Source organism: Urocampus carinirostris, chromosome 5 (genome assembly GCF_059441175.1).
Source record: "Urocampus carinirostris isolate Australia breed hairy pipefish chromosome 5, RoL_Ucar_1.0, whole genome shotgun sequence".
Classification (NCBI taxonomy): Eukaryota; Metazoa; Chordata; class Actinopteri; order Syngnathiformes; family Syngnathidae; genus Urocampus; species Urocampus carinirostris.
In genome coordinates this window covers 35,901,603-35,916,871 of record NC_142353.1, presented here as the reverse complement: position 1 = coordinate 35,916,871, position 15,269 = coordinate 35,901,603, and the positions used below count along the sequence as shown (strand labels likewise).

Below are 15,269 nucleotides of genomic sequence, written 5' to 3'. Positions count from 1 at the left end.
AATATGATGCAAAGTGTTTTTATAGTTTTGTGAAGGAAAAGCTGAATTTTTAATCAAAATAAAGCTAGTTGAACCTAAACACATTTCTACATATATGCTAGATGCAGATATTTGCATATAATCATCCTCCCACCAGTTTTACACAATCAAGATTATTTTGTGAGTTGCATTTGTTTAATAAATAGTTTTTGGTGTCTACGATTCAGGATTCACCGATCAAACGAAGTTCAACACAGACAATAAATAATTTTGCTACATGATTGCTTTATAAGAATACCAATTAAAGATGATGGCAACATTTTATACAGTAACACTGACACACAGTGATTACCGGTAACTGGAACTGAATCAGCATTAAAAGTGTCATTGAAGATTATTTTCAAACATACAGCACGTTATAGCAAAACATTCACATAAAAGCACAAGAAAACAACAAAAAACAAGTCACTACTGAGAAACTCCGTTCAAACCGTCCATGTTATGCACACGCAGGTGCACCTTCAAACTGGACCGATGCCGGAAGTTTACACCACAGAGTGAGCAATTGTAAGGTTTTTCTCCAGTGTGTCTTCTCATATGTATCACTAAATGATACCGCCGGGAAAACGTTTTATGACAGACAATGCAGCTGAATGGTTTTTCCCCAGTGTGCGTTTTCATGTGTGTCGCAATGCTCGGCTTTTGAGCGAATTGTTTGCCACAAATAGGGCATGCGAAAGGTTTTTCTCCCGTGTGTGTTCTCAGGTGAATATTCAACACGGAACTGGCAGCAAAGGTTTTACTGCAAAACGAGCAGGAAAAACGCTGTTCAGGCGGGTGTGATGTTTCTCTGTTTCCGAGAAAAATCTGAGAGTGTTCGTCGTTATCTTTGCAGTATGTACCGTTGCTGTAAGGTTGTTCCGGTTTGCCGCTCCCGAAAAGCGGTGTGAAGTTGTTTGAACCTGGTTCTCCACAGAGCTCTTCACTTGTACCTTGTTGGAGCTGCATCAGCTTGTGCGCTTCGTCTTGGTCGGGAGCTGAGATGCCGGTCAGTGGAATCTCCATGATGTCTTCTTCTTTTATTTTGAAGGGCACCTTTGTGTCTTCTTGAATGTAGACGGGTTGTGGATTCTCCTCTTCCTTGTTCAAGGTGGTGGGCTGTGGAGGCTCGGACCCTGAACTGGAGCTCCCCCATTGCTGCTGGATATCTACAAGGCACGAGCAACAAAAACAGTTTTAGTTCAATTAAATATTTTTTTTCCCTTTCAATTTAAGCTACACAGTTTAGTGACATGTCTTATCTTATATAAAATGTATTTATAATAATCTAGACATATTGGGGGCTGCACAGTGGCTGAATGGTGGAGTTTCAGGGTTCGATTCCAGCTACCGACCTCCCCATGCAGAGTTTGCATGTTCTCTTGTGCCTATGTGGGATTCCTCCGAGCACTCCAGTTTCCTCCCACATTTCAAAAACATGCATTGCAGGTTAATTGGCGGGTCCAAATTGTCCCAAGGTATAAATGAGTGTGAGAATGGTTGTCTCTGTGTGCCCTGCGACTGGCTGGCAACCAGTTCAAGGTGTCCCCTGCCCACTGCCCGAAGACAACTGGGATGGGCTCCAGCTACCCTAGTGAGGATAAGCAGTGTAGAAAATGGATGAATGGATAGTCATATTGGCTACAAATACTTTTTTCTTTCATTCAAAATACCATTACCGTAATTTTTGCACTAAAAGGCGCACCGGATTATAAGGTGCACACCACAAAAATTAGTAGTGTGTCTCAAGTCAAAACAGTGACCTCACACTGGTACAAATGATGGTGAACAAAACATGAGTCACATCTATTTGATTATACATGCATATTTAAAAAAAATCCAAATACTGGATGAAAATCTCTCAAATAATTGACAGAGCACTGAAAACGGCATAAAGACAAAACAAAATATGATTGTTGCATTTTGGTTACTATTTCATAATTGGTTGAAATGCAACAAGCATGTTTGTATAATAACATATTAATCACAAGAGGGCAATCGAAAACCACTCTATATGTTTCTCAAAGGCAGAAATGTTACCGTATGCAATAGCATGTAATTGTAACAACTTTATCTATGGTATTTTCCGGTATGTAAGGCACATATAAGGCGGACTCTAAAATATTTGGCCAATTTGGGGTTTTCAGATGCGCGTTATAGTACAGAAAATACTGTGATTGTAGGAAACATGCGTAAAAAAACCGACCCCCTTGGGTCAACCACAACCAGTTTTCTTTTAATAATAAATTGTTTTATCCAACATAACATTTTTATTTAAATCAAAACAGTAATAAAAATTGGTAAGCTTATTTAAAATAGCACCCCACTCACCAGAAAAACAATAATTTTGGTTTGAACAACGTCCCTAAAATCGGTTTGTTTTGTTAAAGGGACGGTGTGTATTATTTGACCACTACTTGTGGCTGTAATGAGTGGTGCAACTGAAAATGAGTGTTTAGAAGCACAAGGAAGAATATAAATTCCGGACACTCGAAGTGACCAAAAAAAAGCACCATTTTACTTCTCTCGTTTTACTTCTCTTCCTTTAACTTTCTCAAAAGGGCTGGTCTAAGTATCTCACTAACTGCTAATCTACGGAGATTTTCACGCACAACAATGCCTAGGTTTTACAGAGAATGGTCTGGAAAAAAAAACTATGCAGTGAGCCGAAATGCCTTGTTGATAATAGAGGTCAGAGGAGAATGGTGTAAACATGTGGGGAATATTTTCTTGGCTCTCTCTGGTACCAATCGAGCATCGCTGCAACCATGTCCATCCCTTTATGACCACAATGTACCCAACTTCTGATGGCTACTTTCAGCAGGATAATGCGCCATGTTATAAAGCTGGAATCATCTCAGACTGGTTTCTTGAACATGAGAATGAGTTCACTTTACTTAAATCACCTCCACAGTCACCAGATCTAAATCCAATAGAGCATCTTTGGGATGCGGTAGAACGTGAGATTCCCATCTTGGATATGCAGCAGACATATCTGCGGCAACTGTGTGATGCCATCATGTCAATATGGACCAAACTCTCTGAGGAACCCTTTCAGCACCTTGTTGAATCTATGCCACGAAAAATTGAGGCAGTGCTGAAGGCAAAAGGGGGTCCAACCCGTTACCAACATGGTGTACCTAATAAAGTGGCCGGTAAGTGTATATGAAATTCGTGTATTTTTCCCTAAATTTTAAATAAACTTTTGTAATGACGTTTTCTTACCACTGGGAGGTGCTAAATAACACACACTGTCCCTTTAAAGACTTCTCCAAAAATGATCACTTTATTCCAAACAACTCCCCAAAATGTCAATATTAAAAAATGGATTGTTTTATACTCCAAAATAATGGGTCTTTTGTATAAAACACACCCAACCAACACAACTCACAATTTGGGTCAATGGGTTTAAAAAAAAAGTGGGTCATGTCCGACAAAACAACACTCCAAAAATGGGTCATTTTTTGAAGAACTCAAATCGATCTGGTCATTTTAAACATCATTGAAAAATGGGTCACATTGATACTTGTAGTGGATTGATCCAGATTGGACTCACTTTTGGATTTTTGGGGGATCAAGTGTTTTGGAATGGAGTCTCAAAAAATATGCTCCGGCAAAAAACAGTGGATGCATGTAGAAGGCAATAACATATACTGTATCTTCTCAACTGAGCATGACAAGTGGAACAAATTTAAGCGTAACATTGATTAGGGGTGATAACTATAGGATTGCACTGATTTAAATGCAAAAGATCTGATATAAAGAATAGTATGAAATGAGTATTTATATTTCTGATGACACTAATGAACCTTGAAGCAGCAGCACCTCAATTTAGCAGGGTTTTGGAAAAAATGGGTCATGCTCTTCATACCAACATCTACCCACTCTTGTTGATTACTAGATTAGTAATGCATGATCAAGTGAGTGCTTCTCATTCATTTATTACAAAAAAACATAATGCTTATAACAGAGGCAGTGGTTAGCGCGTGTGCGGCACAGTTCTAAGGTCTTGGGAACCTCCTGTGTGGGTTCAAATCCAGCTACCGGACTTCCTGTGCGGAGTTTGTATGTTCTCCCTTGCGTGTGTTTCCTCCCATATTCCAAAGACATGCATTTCAGGTGGATTGACCGATCCAAAATTGTCCCTAGGTGTGAATGAGCGAGCGAGTTGTCTGTCCCTGTGTGCCCTGCGATTGGCTGGCAACCAGTTCAGGGTGTCCCCTGCCCACTGCCCGATGATTGCTGGGATGGGCTCCAGCACCCCCGCGGCCTTACTGAGGATAAGCGGTGCAGCTAATGAGATGAGATAATGCTTATCACATAAAAGCTGATATTGTATTGAATCAATATTGTAACTGGAATATTGTAACTGGTATCATATCAGAAATGGAAAGGGATAAAAGAGTATCAGGATGGAACACACTCAAACAAACATAGTTGATTTTTGCTTTCTGTTCTTCTTTTTGAAGAATACGGACGTTCTCCTACTTACGACCATTCGACTTACAAAAAACTGTAGATTGCTGTAAGTTCGATTTTGTCTTGTGTGCACCTTTTTCGAGTGCAGTAATGGGGTGCTTCTTTGTGCTACTACTGGCGTGTGGTGGCGCTGTGAGAGGTCACCTAACATCAACCCTCAAGAAGAAATCTGCTTCCTCTTCCTAGTTTGTGTGTAAACATTCTATACTTTCTATACTATGTCTATACTGTCTATACTATCTCCAGCACGCTCAGAACTTTTTTATCCATTTAATATGAGTGGTGTAAAATGTAAAGAGGCAAGCTGATTTTTTTTAATTGAAAGTGGAATAAGAAAGCTAGATGCGGTTGAGAAAATGGTCGGAACGCTTTTTTTTACCATGGAGGAGGACCTTTTGAAGCGCATCTTCCAAAAGTAAGGTACACGTAACTTTATAGAACATTTTATTTTATTAAATGTTTATTTTTTTGTAAAAAAAAACAATACAGGTTAGTTATACAAGCCTTAAACATACTTATATAAACCTTAAACATACATTCCATACAAAATATAGCACTGAAGCAATTTACAAATAAATTCAACTTACGAACGTTCGTCTGGAATCTCGTTCGTAAGTAGGGCAGTATTTGTAGTGAGATTGTGCACAAGTGAAGCTTTAATTTAACTCTCGTCATTTTAACATTTTAGTAGAGCATGGTCTATTCATAGCCGGCGGAGTAGTGGTTAGCGGGTGTGCAACACAGTTCTGAGGTCACGAGATTGAACGTCCTGTGTGGAGTTTGTTCTCCCTGTGCTTGCATGGGTTTCCTCTGGGCACTCCGGTTTCCTCCCACATTCCAAAAACATGCATGTCAGGTTAATTGACCGGTCCAAATTGTCCCTAGGTGCGAATGAGCGAGTAAATTGTCTGTATCTATGTGCCCTGCGATTGGCTGGCAACCAGTTCAGGGTGTCCCCTGCCCACTGCCCGAAGATAGCTGGGATGAGCTCCAGCACCCCCTCGACCCTACTGAGGATAAGCGGTGCAGATAATGGATGGATGGATATTCATATTGATATCAGGATCTGGTATTACGATTATTTCACACAGTGTGGCTCTCTCAAAAAGTATGTGCTTTTATTGCTCTTTGGGTCAAAAAGGGTTCCGACCCCTGTCATTGACCACGCCTTTCATTGCAATACTGTATTCTCAGTTTCCCCGTGAGACAAGGAACTATGTCTGTCGCCGGGTCACCCTTAAAACTGCTGGATTAAAAATAAACCATATTGGATTATTTTTAACCCAGCAGTTTTCTACAGTGGGATGGGGAGTATGCACTTCTGTGTATGTGACCTAGTTTAAGAAGAAAGAGCCCAAAATCAGGTTGGTTTTGAAATGGCTCCTTAAATCCAAGTTCGTGTTTTATCGCATCAAATTGTTTGATTTTAAATTCATTTTTTTCTAGTCGAAACATATGTTGGCCTGGAGAGGGATGGGCGCCAACAGGCTGTACTTGCCAAAGACACACCACAGGAAAATGGTGCCCCTACAACACTAGTGTCATAATTACTGATGTGAGGCACCTGTGCCCGCTCGTTTGGCGCCAACTGCCTCGGACTCAGATTGGCTCCCTGTCACTAATTAAATCCACGTCTATCTGTCACCTGTTGTCAGTTCGTCTGCGAACCTCAGTTTACTCTAGGCAAGCTTTTCGTCTGTTTCCCGGCTTCGACCCGTTTTTTTTTTTTATCTTGACCACGTCTACGCTCCTCTCCTGGATTTTGACTAGTTGCTGATCCTGACCATGTTTTTTGCTCTCCTGTTCTGGCTACTGACCTGTTTTTTCCGTTCCCAAAACCATCATCGCTGGCCACGGAACAGCCACTTCCGCTTTCAGAGCGACCTGCTTTCCACAACCAGCGATCAGCGGATCATGTGTGCAATAATTTATTTTCTTCCCAATAAAACTGAGAGAAACATAACGCAAGTGGGCCCTGTCTCCGTTCTGGTCCTGACACTTAGTGGTTAAGCGGATCCAACCAACCAGTTTTGTTATTAAATACAATTGACAACACTACACATTTTAATCATCAGGTATGCCAGAATTGTTATAACCAGTGTTAATACTTGCCTGTCAACTTATGTTTTTTAGTTTTTTTATACGTTTTTTTATCATATGTGTCTTAGTATTAGGTGTTCCGGGATGTTGGGTGGGAGAAAAGGAGAGCGTTGCATTGACTTATTGTACACTTAATTTTTTACACACCACTTTGAGTGGTAATTCATTGACTGGAAATTTCTTTATAAATACCCTTTAATTTAGTAATCATTTTAAATTGTATATACCGTATAAGCTAATTTTATTTGTCCGGGCAAAAAATATTGGTACAAATAATTCGCAACACTAAATTTACTGCAGAGGTCTAAATCTAGTGGAAGCTAGAGCTCTTGTTGGTGATAGGAATGAGCGGAGAGGTGTTGTTAAAGGATAGTGGGATGTTTGGACGCGTTCTAAGGGATGGGCAGGGCACCTGCATGATGCAGCAGGGGTAAACCAGTGAAAGCTGTCAGGCTCTGCTGTTGAACAAAAGTGTGTGTTGTGTCACCCTGACTCGAGTGACATGGCTGCTTTCTTGTGTCCTGTTTCATCTGGAGGGACGAAAGCCTGACCAACTTAGGTGTCGAGGTGCCTAACTTGTTTGGGTGTTTGGCCATTTGGGTTGGCCATGGTCCATAAATGTGTGTGTTTTTTGCTATTTTTTTACCTCCTTTTTTATTTTCTTTGTTATTGTGTTTGTCTTGCTGTCGGTCACCCCTCTTGAGGGATATGTCCAAGGTAGACAGATAGATAGATAAAATTGACTGCAAGCGGGGAAAGAACTAATAAAGATGTTGAAATAATTGTTTTTGTTGTTTACTTGGTAAATAACATAAACTAGTTCTAATTTTATAAAATCAGTCTTGCTGGGAGTAAATAGGTGCAACGCTGTGCAAGTTATTATCGCTTAATAAGGGGAATTGCTGTCATTAATAAGAGGAACAATTGGCTGAGGTTGGCTGGTATGTTAATATAAAAGTGGTGATAAAAATGAAAGGGAGTAATTAAAAAAATATATATATTGTGAACGGACCTTTGACCCGAATTACAATTTGCGCGTTGCAGACTTGCTCCAGTTGTCGTCGATGATGTTCCGACTCCTCTCTCGCCCGACGAAGTTGCTCCTCGTACGTTGCGATGGTTTTCTCAAAAATGCCAAAAATTTCGTCGGCAGCAGCAATTAGTCGCTCCCTGACCAATTCCTTTAACATTTTGATGTTCTTGTCTACTCTAGAAAGATGAACGGGCACAGGGACAGAAACAAAGTCCAACCTGGCTTTTTGTTATTTGTCTGGTCCTGTCGAAACTAGGACAGTTACGCTAACTTCCGTTTTTTTCTTTTTCGATGGTGCTTACGGAAGTAACGCAGTTAGGACGTCAAGTACCCGCCATCTTGGAGTGGGATATATTTCATGTGCGTTTGTTCCGATGAACCTGAGACTATAACATTTATTTTGACACTGCCCCTTGGTGAAAACATCTCATCTCATCTCATTAGCCGTACCGCTTATCCTCATTAGGGTCGCAGGGGGGCTGGAGCTCATCCCAGCCATCTCCGGGCAGTGGGCAGGGGACACCCTGAACTGGTTGCCAGCCAATCGCAGGGCACACGGGGACAGACACCTCACTCGCTCATTCACACCTAGGGACAATTTGGACCGGCCAATTCACCTGAAATGCATGTTTTTGAAATGTGGGAGGAAACCGGAGTGCCTGGAGGAAACCCATGCAAGAATGGGGAGAACATACAAACTCCGCACAGGAAGTCTGGAGCTTGATTTGAACCCACGCAGGAGGTTCCCATGACAGACAACTCACTCGCTCATTCACACCTAGGGACAATTTGGACCGGCCAATTCACCTGAAATGCATGTTTTTGGAATGTGGGAGGAAACCGGAGTGCCTGGAGGAAACCCATGCAAGCACGGGGAGAACATACAAACTCCGCACAGGAAGTCTGAAGCTGGATTTGAACCCATGAACTGTGCCGCACATACACTAACCACTGCGCCACCGTGCTGCCCTGGTGAAAACATACTGGTCTAAAATGTATAATTGTATTGGCGATAATATTGACATTGAGTTTGAATTGTTTTGGAAATGTTATGTTTGAAAACCTTTATTGTCAATCTTATTCTCATTTTAGCAAAATTTTACATTCATAAGTGCAAATTCACAGGGCAGAAAATTTTCTTTCATTACATTTCGGATTGAAATAAAACTACCACTCAGCTCACACGCCACCATGTGAAATCAGTGTTTTGTCCATCAAGCTTCCCCTCAATCAAAAGGCTATTAAAACTAACAATATATTTTGAGAAAAATGGTAGTGTTGGTGAGGAATGCAAGTGTAAGGGCTTTGATGGGGTTGTTTATACAACATCGTTAATAAACGCAGTATTATCTGTCCTCACCTAATAACCTTTGATTATAGTAAAGCTTTCATTTAGTTTTTATTCTTCGCCAACCGTGCAAGTCATATGACAGACAGCCGCCATCTTGCAATAGTATTGGTAGTTAGGGGAAAACTCTTTTGGTTGTGTTTTCATCTACCTAATATAAGGCCTTTCTTCTTTTAATGTCTTCTTTAAACCCACTTCAATAATCAATTCCCCTCCATGACAGTCATTACATTACATGCATTCTAATAATAAAAATAGGTACGCTTTGCATTTATGGCACTTTTTATTTAAAACTGTAATTAAACATAATTTCATAATGCAAACCCAATTAAAAAGTATCGATAGCTCAAAATACTGCGGTGTAACACTTTACCCAATTCCTCTGCGCCAACCATAAAGAAATCATCTTTTTTTTAAAGCGACAGTGTGTAGTATTACAGCACTAGCTATTGCTGTATCGTGTAATGAAAATCAAAAATGAGTGCTAAAAAGCAGTAGGAAGAATAGAAACTACTGAGACTTAAAGTCACCTCACAGCACCATTTTTCTTCTAGTATTTTCCTTTAAGCCTATCAAAGTCAAGTCATGTTTATTTATGACACCTTTAATCACAAGAAGTCTCAAAGGGCTGCACAGACCAAAAACTATTACAAACTACAGACTGTTATTACACCATCCCCTGATCCAAAACCTACATGAAGGCAAGGAAAAACTCAATAAGGAAAATAAAGAAACCTTGAGAAGGGATCGCACATGAGGTTATCCTCCTTCCAGGATGACCAGGCCGCAATGGATGTCGCAATCAGAATAGTAAATATTAAAATGTGCAACAGAACAAGACATGGAAAGCCATTTTTGTCTGCAGCAGTTTTTGTCTGTTTCAGGTTCTAGTTTTTAGGGTCGAATCCAGCCAAAACAATGAATAAAAATAAGATGTTATGTGAGAAGTTTAAAAATAGTTTAAAAACAAATATAGGCGTTTTTATTATTTAAACATTAAATAATAACTCTAAAGTTAACGGAAACTAATATAAAACAAGTTTTCTTAAGCTAAAACCTGTAAAAACCCTCCTTTGAAAATGAATAAATAAAAACGAAGTAAAAAGCAACTAAATAAAAGATCCATCACTTTTTTAGACACCATTACTTATTCTTATTGTAGAAAAAACTTTAAAATGTGTTTTTTGCACATTTGCATTTGTCCGTTTTTGTTCTCACAAGCTGAAAGAATAATCTTATTTTAAGTGGCGAATGAGTCCAAATTACCATTGGGGAATTGCTATGTGAGGTTTTTGGGGACCCGCAGCAGCAAGATGGCAGACAATAATGGCAGGTAAGGTTATGCTGAATAAATTTCAAGAGTATTGTAAAAAAAAAATGCACATTTGTACATTAGGGTGGGAGCAGCTCAGGAGTGCTCGTCTTGGGATCGAAAGGTCACGGGTTTAATTCCTGGCTCCTCTGAGTTAAATGTCGGAGTAACCTTGGGCAAGAGTGACATGAAAAGCGCTATAAAAATGCAGACCATTTACCGTATTTTCCGCACTATAGGGCGCACCGGGTTATAGGGCGCACCCCCAAAAAATAGTTTTTGGTCCTATATCTTCCATAGATAAGGTGCATCGGGTTATAAGGCGCTACAATGGGAACGTCGACAAAACAGTCAGATGATTCAGTCCAACTGATTACTCCCTTAACATTCCCAAAGCTTGCAAAGAAGCAAATACGTGTCGTAGACACGTGCGGACGCGGTGTTCGTACGATGTCACTCAAATGCATCGTTCCAAATAACATTCGGAAGGTTAAAGTCTTGGGATTCAAGAAATGCCAACCATTCCTTAGTTTCTATTTTCTTTTTCGCTCGCAACTTTACTGTGCATATGACAATAAACACTTGGAATTGAGTTTAATTCACTCAACTCATCACAGTAACATCAAGATCGTTCTAAAACAAGATACCGGGAAAATATAAAGCCGCATAGCTCACCTAAGTTCTCACGTTCAATAATGATACGCAACAATGGTCTTCTTACAACCCCGTGAGTGTAGTAAATCCAGGAGAGTCAAATATTTACAAATACAGACTAATGAAACATGTTTCTTTATGGCGTAGTTTAGCAAGCTTACTATTCAGTCATCTTTTTCGGCCAATTGCAGGGTTTGTTTTGGCCCTCTAGCCTATCCGAGGCTCTGAATAACTTCAGCCAATAGCGATCGATTTAACTGATGATTGACACATCTTTTTCGGCCAATTGCAGGGTTTGTTTTGGGCTTCTAGCCTATCCGAGGCTCCGAATAACTTCAGCCAATAACAATCGATTTAACTGATGATTGACACATCTTTTCCGGCCAATTGCAGGGTTTGTTTCGGCCCTCTAGCCTATCCGAGGCTCAGAATAACTTTAGCCAATAGCGATCGATTCAAATGATGATTGACACATTGGTTAACCATTGAAACGCCGGTATATAAATCCCAGCATACATCGCGGACTACTCCACGTTCGGGGGAAATTCGATTCGGCGGCTGTTGCGTAAGTTGTGAGACCTTGCGATTTAATATTGAGCCATATATAAGGCGCACTGTATTATAAGGCGAATGGTCAGCTTTTGAAAAAAAGTAAGACTTTAAGGTGCGCCTTATAGTGCGGAAAATATGGTACTATATACTATCTTTGCTTATTATTTAAGTTTCTTAATAAATAGTTTCTTTCCCGGTAGGAGGCGCTAAATAATACACAGTGTCCCTTTAAACAATCGTATATGCAGCAATACTAAAAGTTTTATGATCATTAATGCAGTTTTAACAAAGTACTTGAGTCAATAACTTTCACCTACCGAAAACAACTTGAACCCTTTTCCAATCTTCTTTCTTGGACACAATTATCTTCACAGTCAAATAACTCACTTTTCAAACAGTAGACATTCTCAATCATTCCTTCTCCTTGTGTTGCTTACGCATGTGCAAATTCAAAGTGGTCCGGCGCCCATACCTCCCGCCGCAAATCGAACAGTGAAAGGGTTTTTCTCCCGTGTGTGTCATCATGTGCGATGCGAGATGTTGCTTTTGCGCGAAGGCTTTCCCGCAAATTTTGCAACTAAAAGGTTTCTCTCCAGTGTGTGTTCTCACATGTGATACCATGGTTGCCTTTTGAGAGAACCTTTTCCCACAAATGGAGCAACGGAAGAGTTTTTCTCCAGTGTGAGTTCTCAAGTGATTTATCAACACCGGTACGTTTGACAAAGTTCTACCGCAGAGTGAGCAGGAAATGCCCTGCCTGCGCGTTTGTGAAGTTTCCTCGCTTCTTAAAGTCGTCTTGTTCTCTGAGCGTCTGGAAAACTTGCGGTATGCTCCGTGGTCTGCGTTCCCCCTCGAAGGTTCTTCGGCGTCGTCGCAGTCTGAGAGCGGAGCGAGCAAGCCTTCGGAACCTGGGCCTCCACTCGGACTGTGATGATCAAACTGCAAAAACGTTTTGTCCCCGTCGTTTTCACTTCCCACATGGAGAGGAGTGAGGAGCAACTTGCTTATGTGAGAGCTTTCCTCTTCCTCCTTAACGTGGGGAGCTCGTGGATCCTCTTCCAAACTTGAGTTGCACCCACCATGTCGGCCATCTGCAAGACAAAAGCGACACAAAAACTCATTTATAAATGAGATAAAATTTAGCTTTTTAAAAAAACTTTTCCATGCTGGTAAATGTAAATAAATCAACGGAAATTTATAACTTTCCCATATTCAAAAGAAGTGCTTCATTCCTAATTCACAGTTTGTACACCCTTTTCATGGCCAAATTCAAGAACTTTTTAAGGACTTTCTGAGGCAAGAACCACAAGTGACACCAGAGCATGTTAAAAGGGTCGAGGAGTTCAGATTTGTTGGCAATAGAAAGCATCTTCCTCTGCCTTTTCCTGCTTTGGTGCACGATGAAATTCTGCAAAGTAGTGAAACCGTGACAGGTAAACCGCAAAACTGCAAGGGATTACTCTACTAAAATTCCTTATATATTATTAAAGTGACACTGTAAAATTTGACTACTAGATGTCACTGTATTTTGTAGTGCAACCAAAAACTAGTGCTACAAACCTCAAGGAAGATTACAAACTACAGACTCAAATATAAAGAATCGCACCAATTTTCTTTGCTCTATTTTTTGGGCCAGTTTTTCTCTTTTTTTTTTAATAACCTGAGCAGCAAAATGGCATACATTCATGAACGATTTCTTCAGATGAGCCTCATGTTATGTAAAATAAATACGAATCATGAACTATCTTATTAATGTTATTTTTTCTGAAAAAAAAATATAGAACGAGAATTTTGTATTTCTTTTAAATAGCAGAATCCATTCCTTGTAGTCACTGCCATGTTTGTCTGTAATCTTGCTGCTAGGCTGTGCTCTTGGCACTAGTTTTCGTTCGAATTAGACATTACAGTGCCATTTAGTGGTCAAATATAGTTGCAATCAGGTTTATTTAATGCAATTGTGACGCAAATGCAGCAAAATCATGATCTCTGTCGACATTCATAATTAATAATTATTGTCTACCCAGATTGATTAAATCAAATTATATTCAGAACAATAATACAAGTGGGGCAGCACGGCGGCGCAGTGGTTAGCGCATGTGCGGCACAGTTCATGTCTTGGGAACCTCCTGCGTGGGTTCAAATCCAGCTCCGGACTTCCTGTGCGGAGTTTGTATGCTCTCCTGTGCTTGCATGGGTTTCCTCTGGGCACTCCGGTTTCCTCCCATATTCCAAAAACATGCATTTCAGGTGAATTGGCCGGTCTAAATTGTCCCTAGGTGTGAATGAGCGAGTGAGTTGTCTGTCCCCGTGCGCCCTGCGATTGGCTGGCAACCAGTTCAGGGTGTCCCCTGCCCACTGCCCGATGATTGCTGGAATGGGCTCCAGCACCCCCGCGACCCTACTGAGGATAAGTGGTGTAGCTAATGAGATGAGACAATAAAACAAGTGTTACTTTTATGTTGTCAATCATTAATAAATCAACTGTCTTTCTAGAAAAAAAGTGATTTTGTCAAGATGATATCGGAAAACATCGATCGATCATTATATTTTAATGATTTGAGAAAAAAAAACATGTGATAAATGCAAGGTAGAAAATTGCTAATTATACCCTCGTTTCTTAGCACAATTTGAGTGTTGCAAACTGCTTCCATTTGTAGTCGGTGTCGCTCGGTTTCTTCCTTCGCTCGGGAAAGTTGCACCTCGTACGCCGCGATCGTTTTCTCGAATAATCCGAAGATTTCATCGGCAGCCACAATCAGACGCTCTTTTACCAAATTCTTTAACATTCTGATAAAAATCAGTTAAATTGGAAAATAATAACAACAGAGAAACAAGGTTAAATGAGAGAAGTGTGCTATGCTTTTCACTTGTTTGCCTTTTTCTTCTTCGATGGTGCTATTTACGCTAACACAGTGTCTAGTGAGATGACCGCCATCTCGTGGCGGTTGTGGTGACGGCGGCTGAACTGAACAATCATCCTGACTTTGCGAAGAGGTCAGAATAAAAATCCCCAAATACATTTATTTAAAAGAATATAGAATAAGAAGAACATTTTGCACTGATTTTGTTTGCAAATAGTTTTAATGTGTTAACCACGCTAAACTTGACTACATGCAGATGTACGCCAAATCTGGGGCAGGTGTCCAGTCTCAAATTTAGTGAGAATACTATTAAAGTGTATATGTGTAAGTATAGGTCTAATAAAATCTACTTCAGGACACATTTTTTTTAATAGGGTGTGTATGAAACTTGAAATAATATGTCTGCTGACGCCATTTTCTGGCTGAAATCCTCATTGCGGCTCCCTTTGTTGCGCGTGCAGATATGTGATTATCATTAAGATGGGCTTGAATAAACCTTTCCTTTTTCCTTTTTTATTGTTTTTTTTGGGTTTGGGTTGGCTTTTGGACTTTATTCCAAACAGGAATTTTCTTACTTTCACAATTTTCATCTTGGAATAAAATCACTCTGTTGTTTTCTCATGTTCGAAACAAAGTTTCATTCATTCATTCATATCAGCACATTTTTCGTCAAACTGGAGCCACTGAAGTAGCTTTCACCACAAATTAAGCTACTCAAGGGTTTTACCCCTGTGTGTATTCTCAAGTGTGATGCCACACTTGATTTTACTTAAACTTTTTAATTGCAAAATGAGCATCCAAAGGGTTTTTCTCCAGTAAGCTCCTTCATGTAAGAAATCCCCCCATCCAATAGCTGCACCGCTTATCCTCAGTAGGGTCGCGGGGGTACTGGAGCCCATCCTAGTGGGTAGG

General features: G+C 40.2%; 1 protein-coding gene across 1 annotated transcript; it reads right to left on the bottom strand.

Annotated features, from left to right (window-relative positions):
* Positions 1-244: 244 nt before the first annotated feature.
* On the bottom strand, positions 245-14,367 carry LOC148366161 (uncharacterized). The gene is made up of 4 exons (XM_088334996.1): positions 14,105-14,367; positions 11,911-12,587; positions 7,610-7,856; positions 245-1,187 (listed from the first exon to the last, which is right to left on the bottom strand). The coding sequence occupies exons 1-4, from the start codon at positions 14,280-14,282 to the stop codon at positions 448-450; spliced, it is 1,842 nt and encodes a 613-aa protein (XP_088191122.1). The 5' UTR covers positions 14,283-14,367; the 3' UTR covers positions 245-447.
* Positions 14,368-15,269: the final 902 nt, after the last annotated feature.

Bases quoted from the DNA above. Each gene is read 5' to 3' on its own strand.
- LOC148366161 (XM_088334996.1), bottom strand. From the start codon at position 14,282: ATGTTAAAGAATTTGGTAAAAGAGCGTCTGATTGTGGCTGCCGATGAA. The intron at 12,588-14,104 runs GTATAATTAGCA...TTTGTCTTGCAG, and splicing joins AATTGTGCTAAGAAACGAGG to ATGGCCGACATGGTGGGTGC. The intron at 7,857-11,910 runs TGATTGAGAATG...GACAAATAACAA, and splicing joins AGCAACACAAGGAGAAGGAA to AAAGCCAGGTTGGACTTTGT.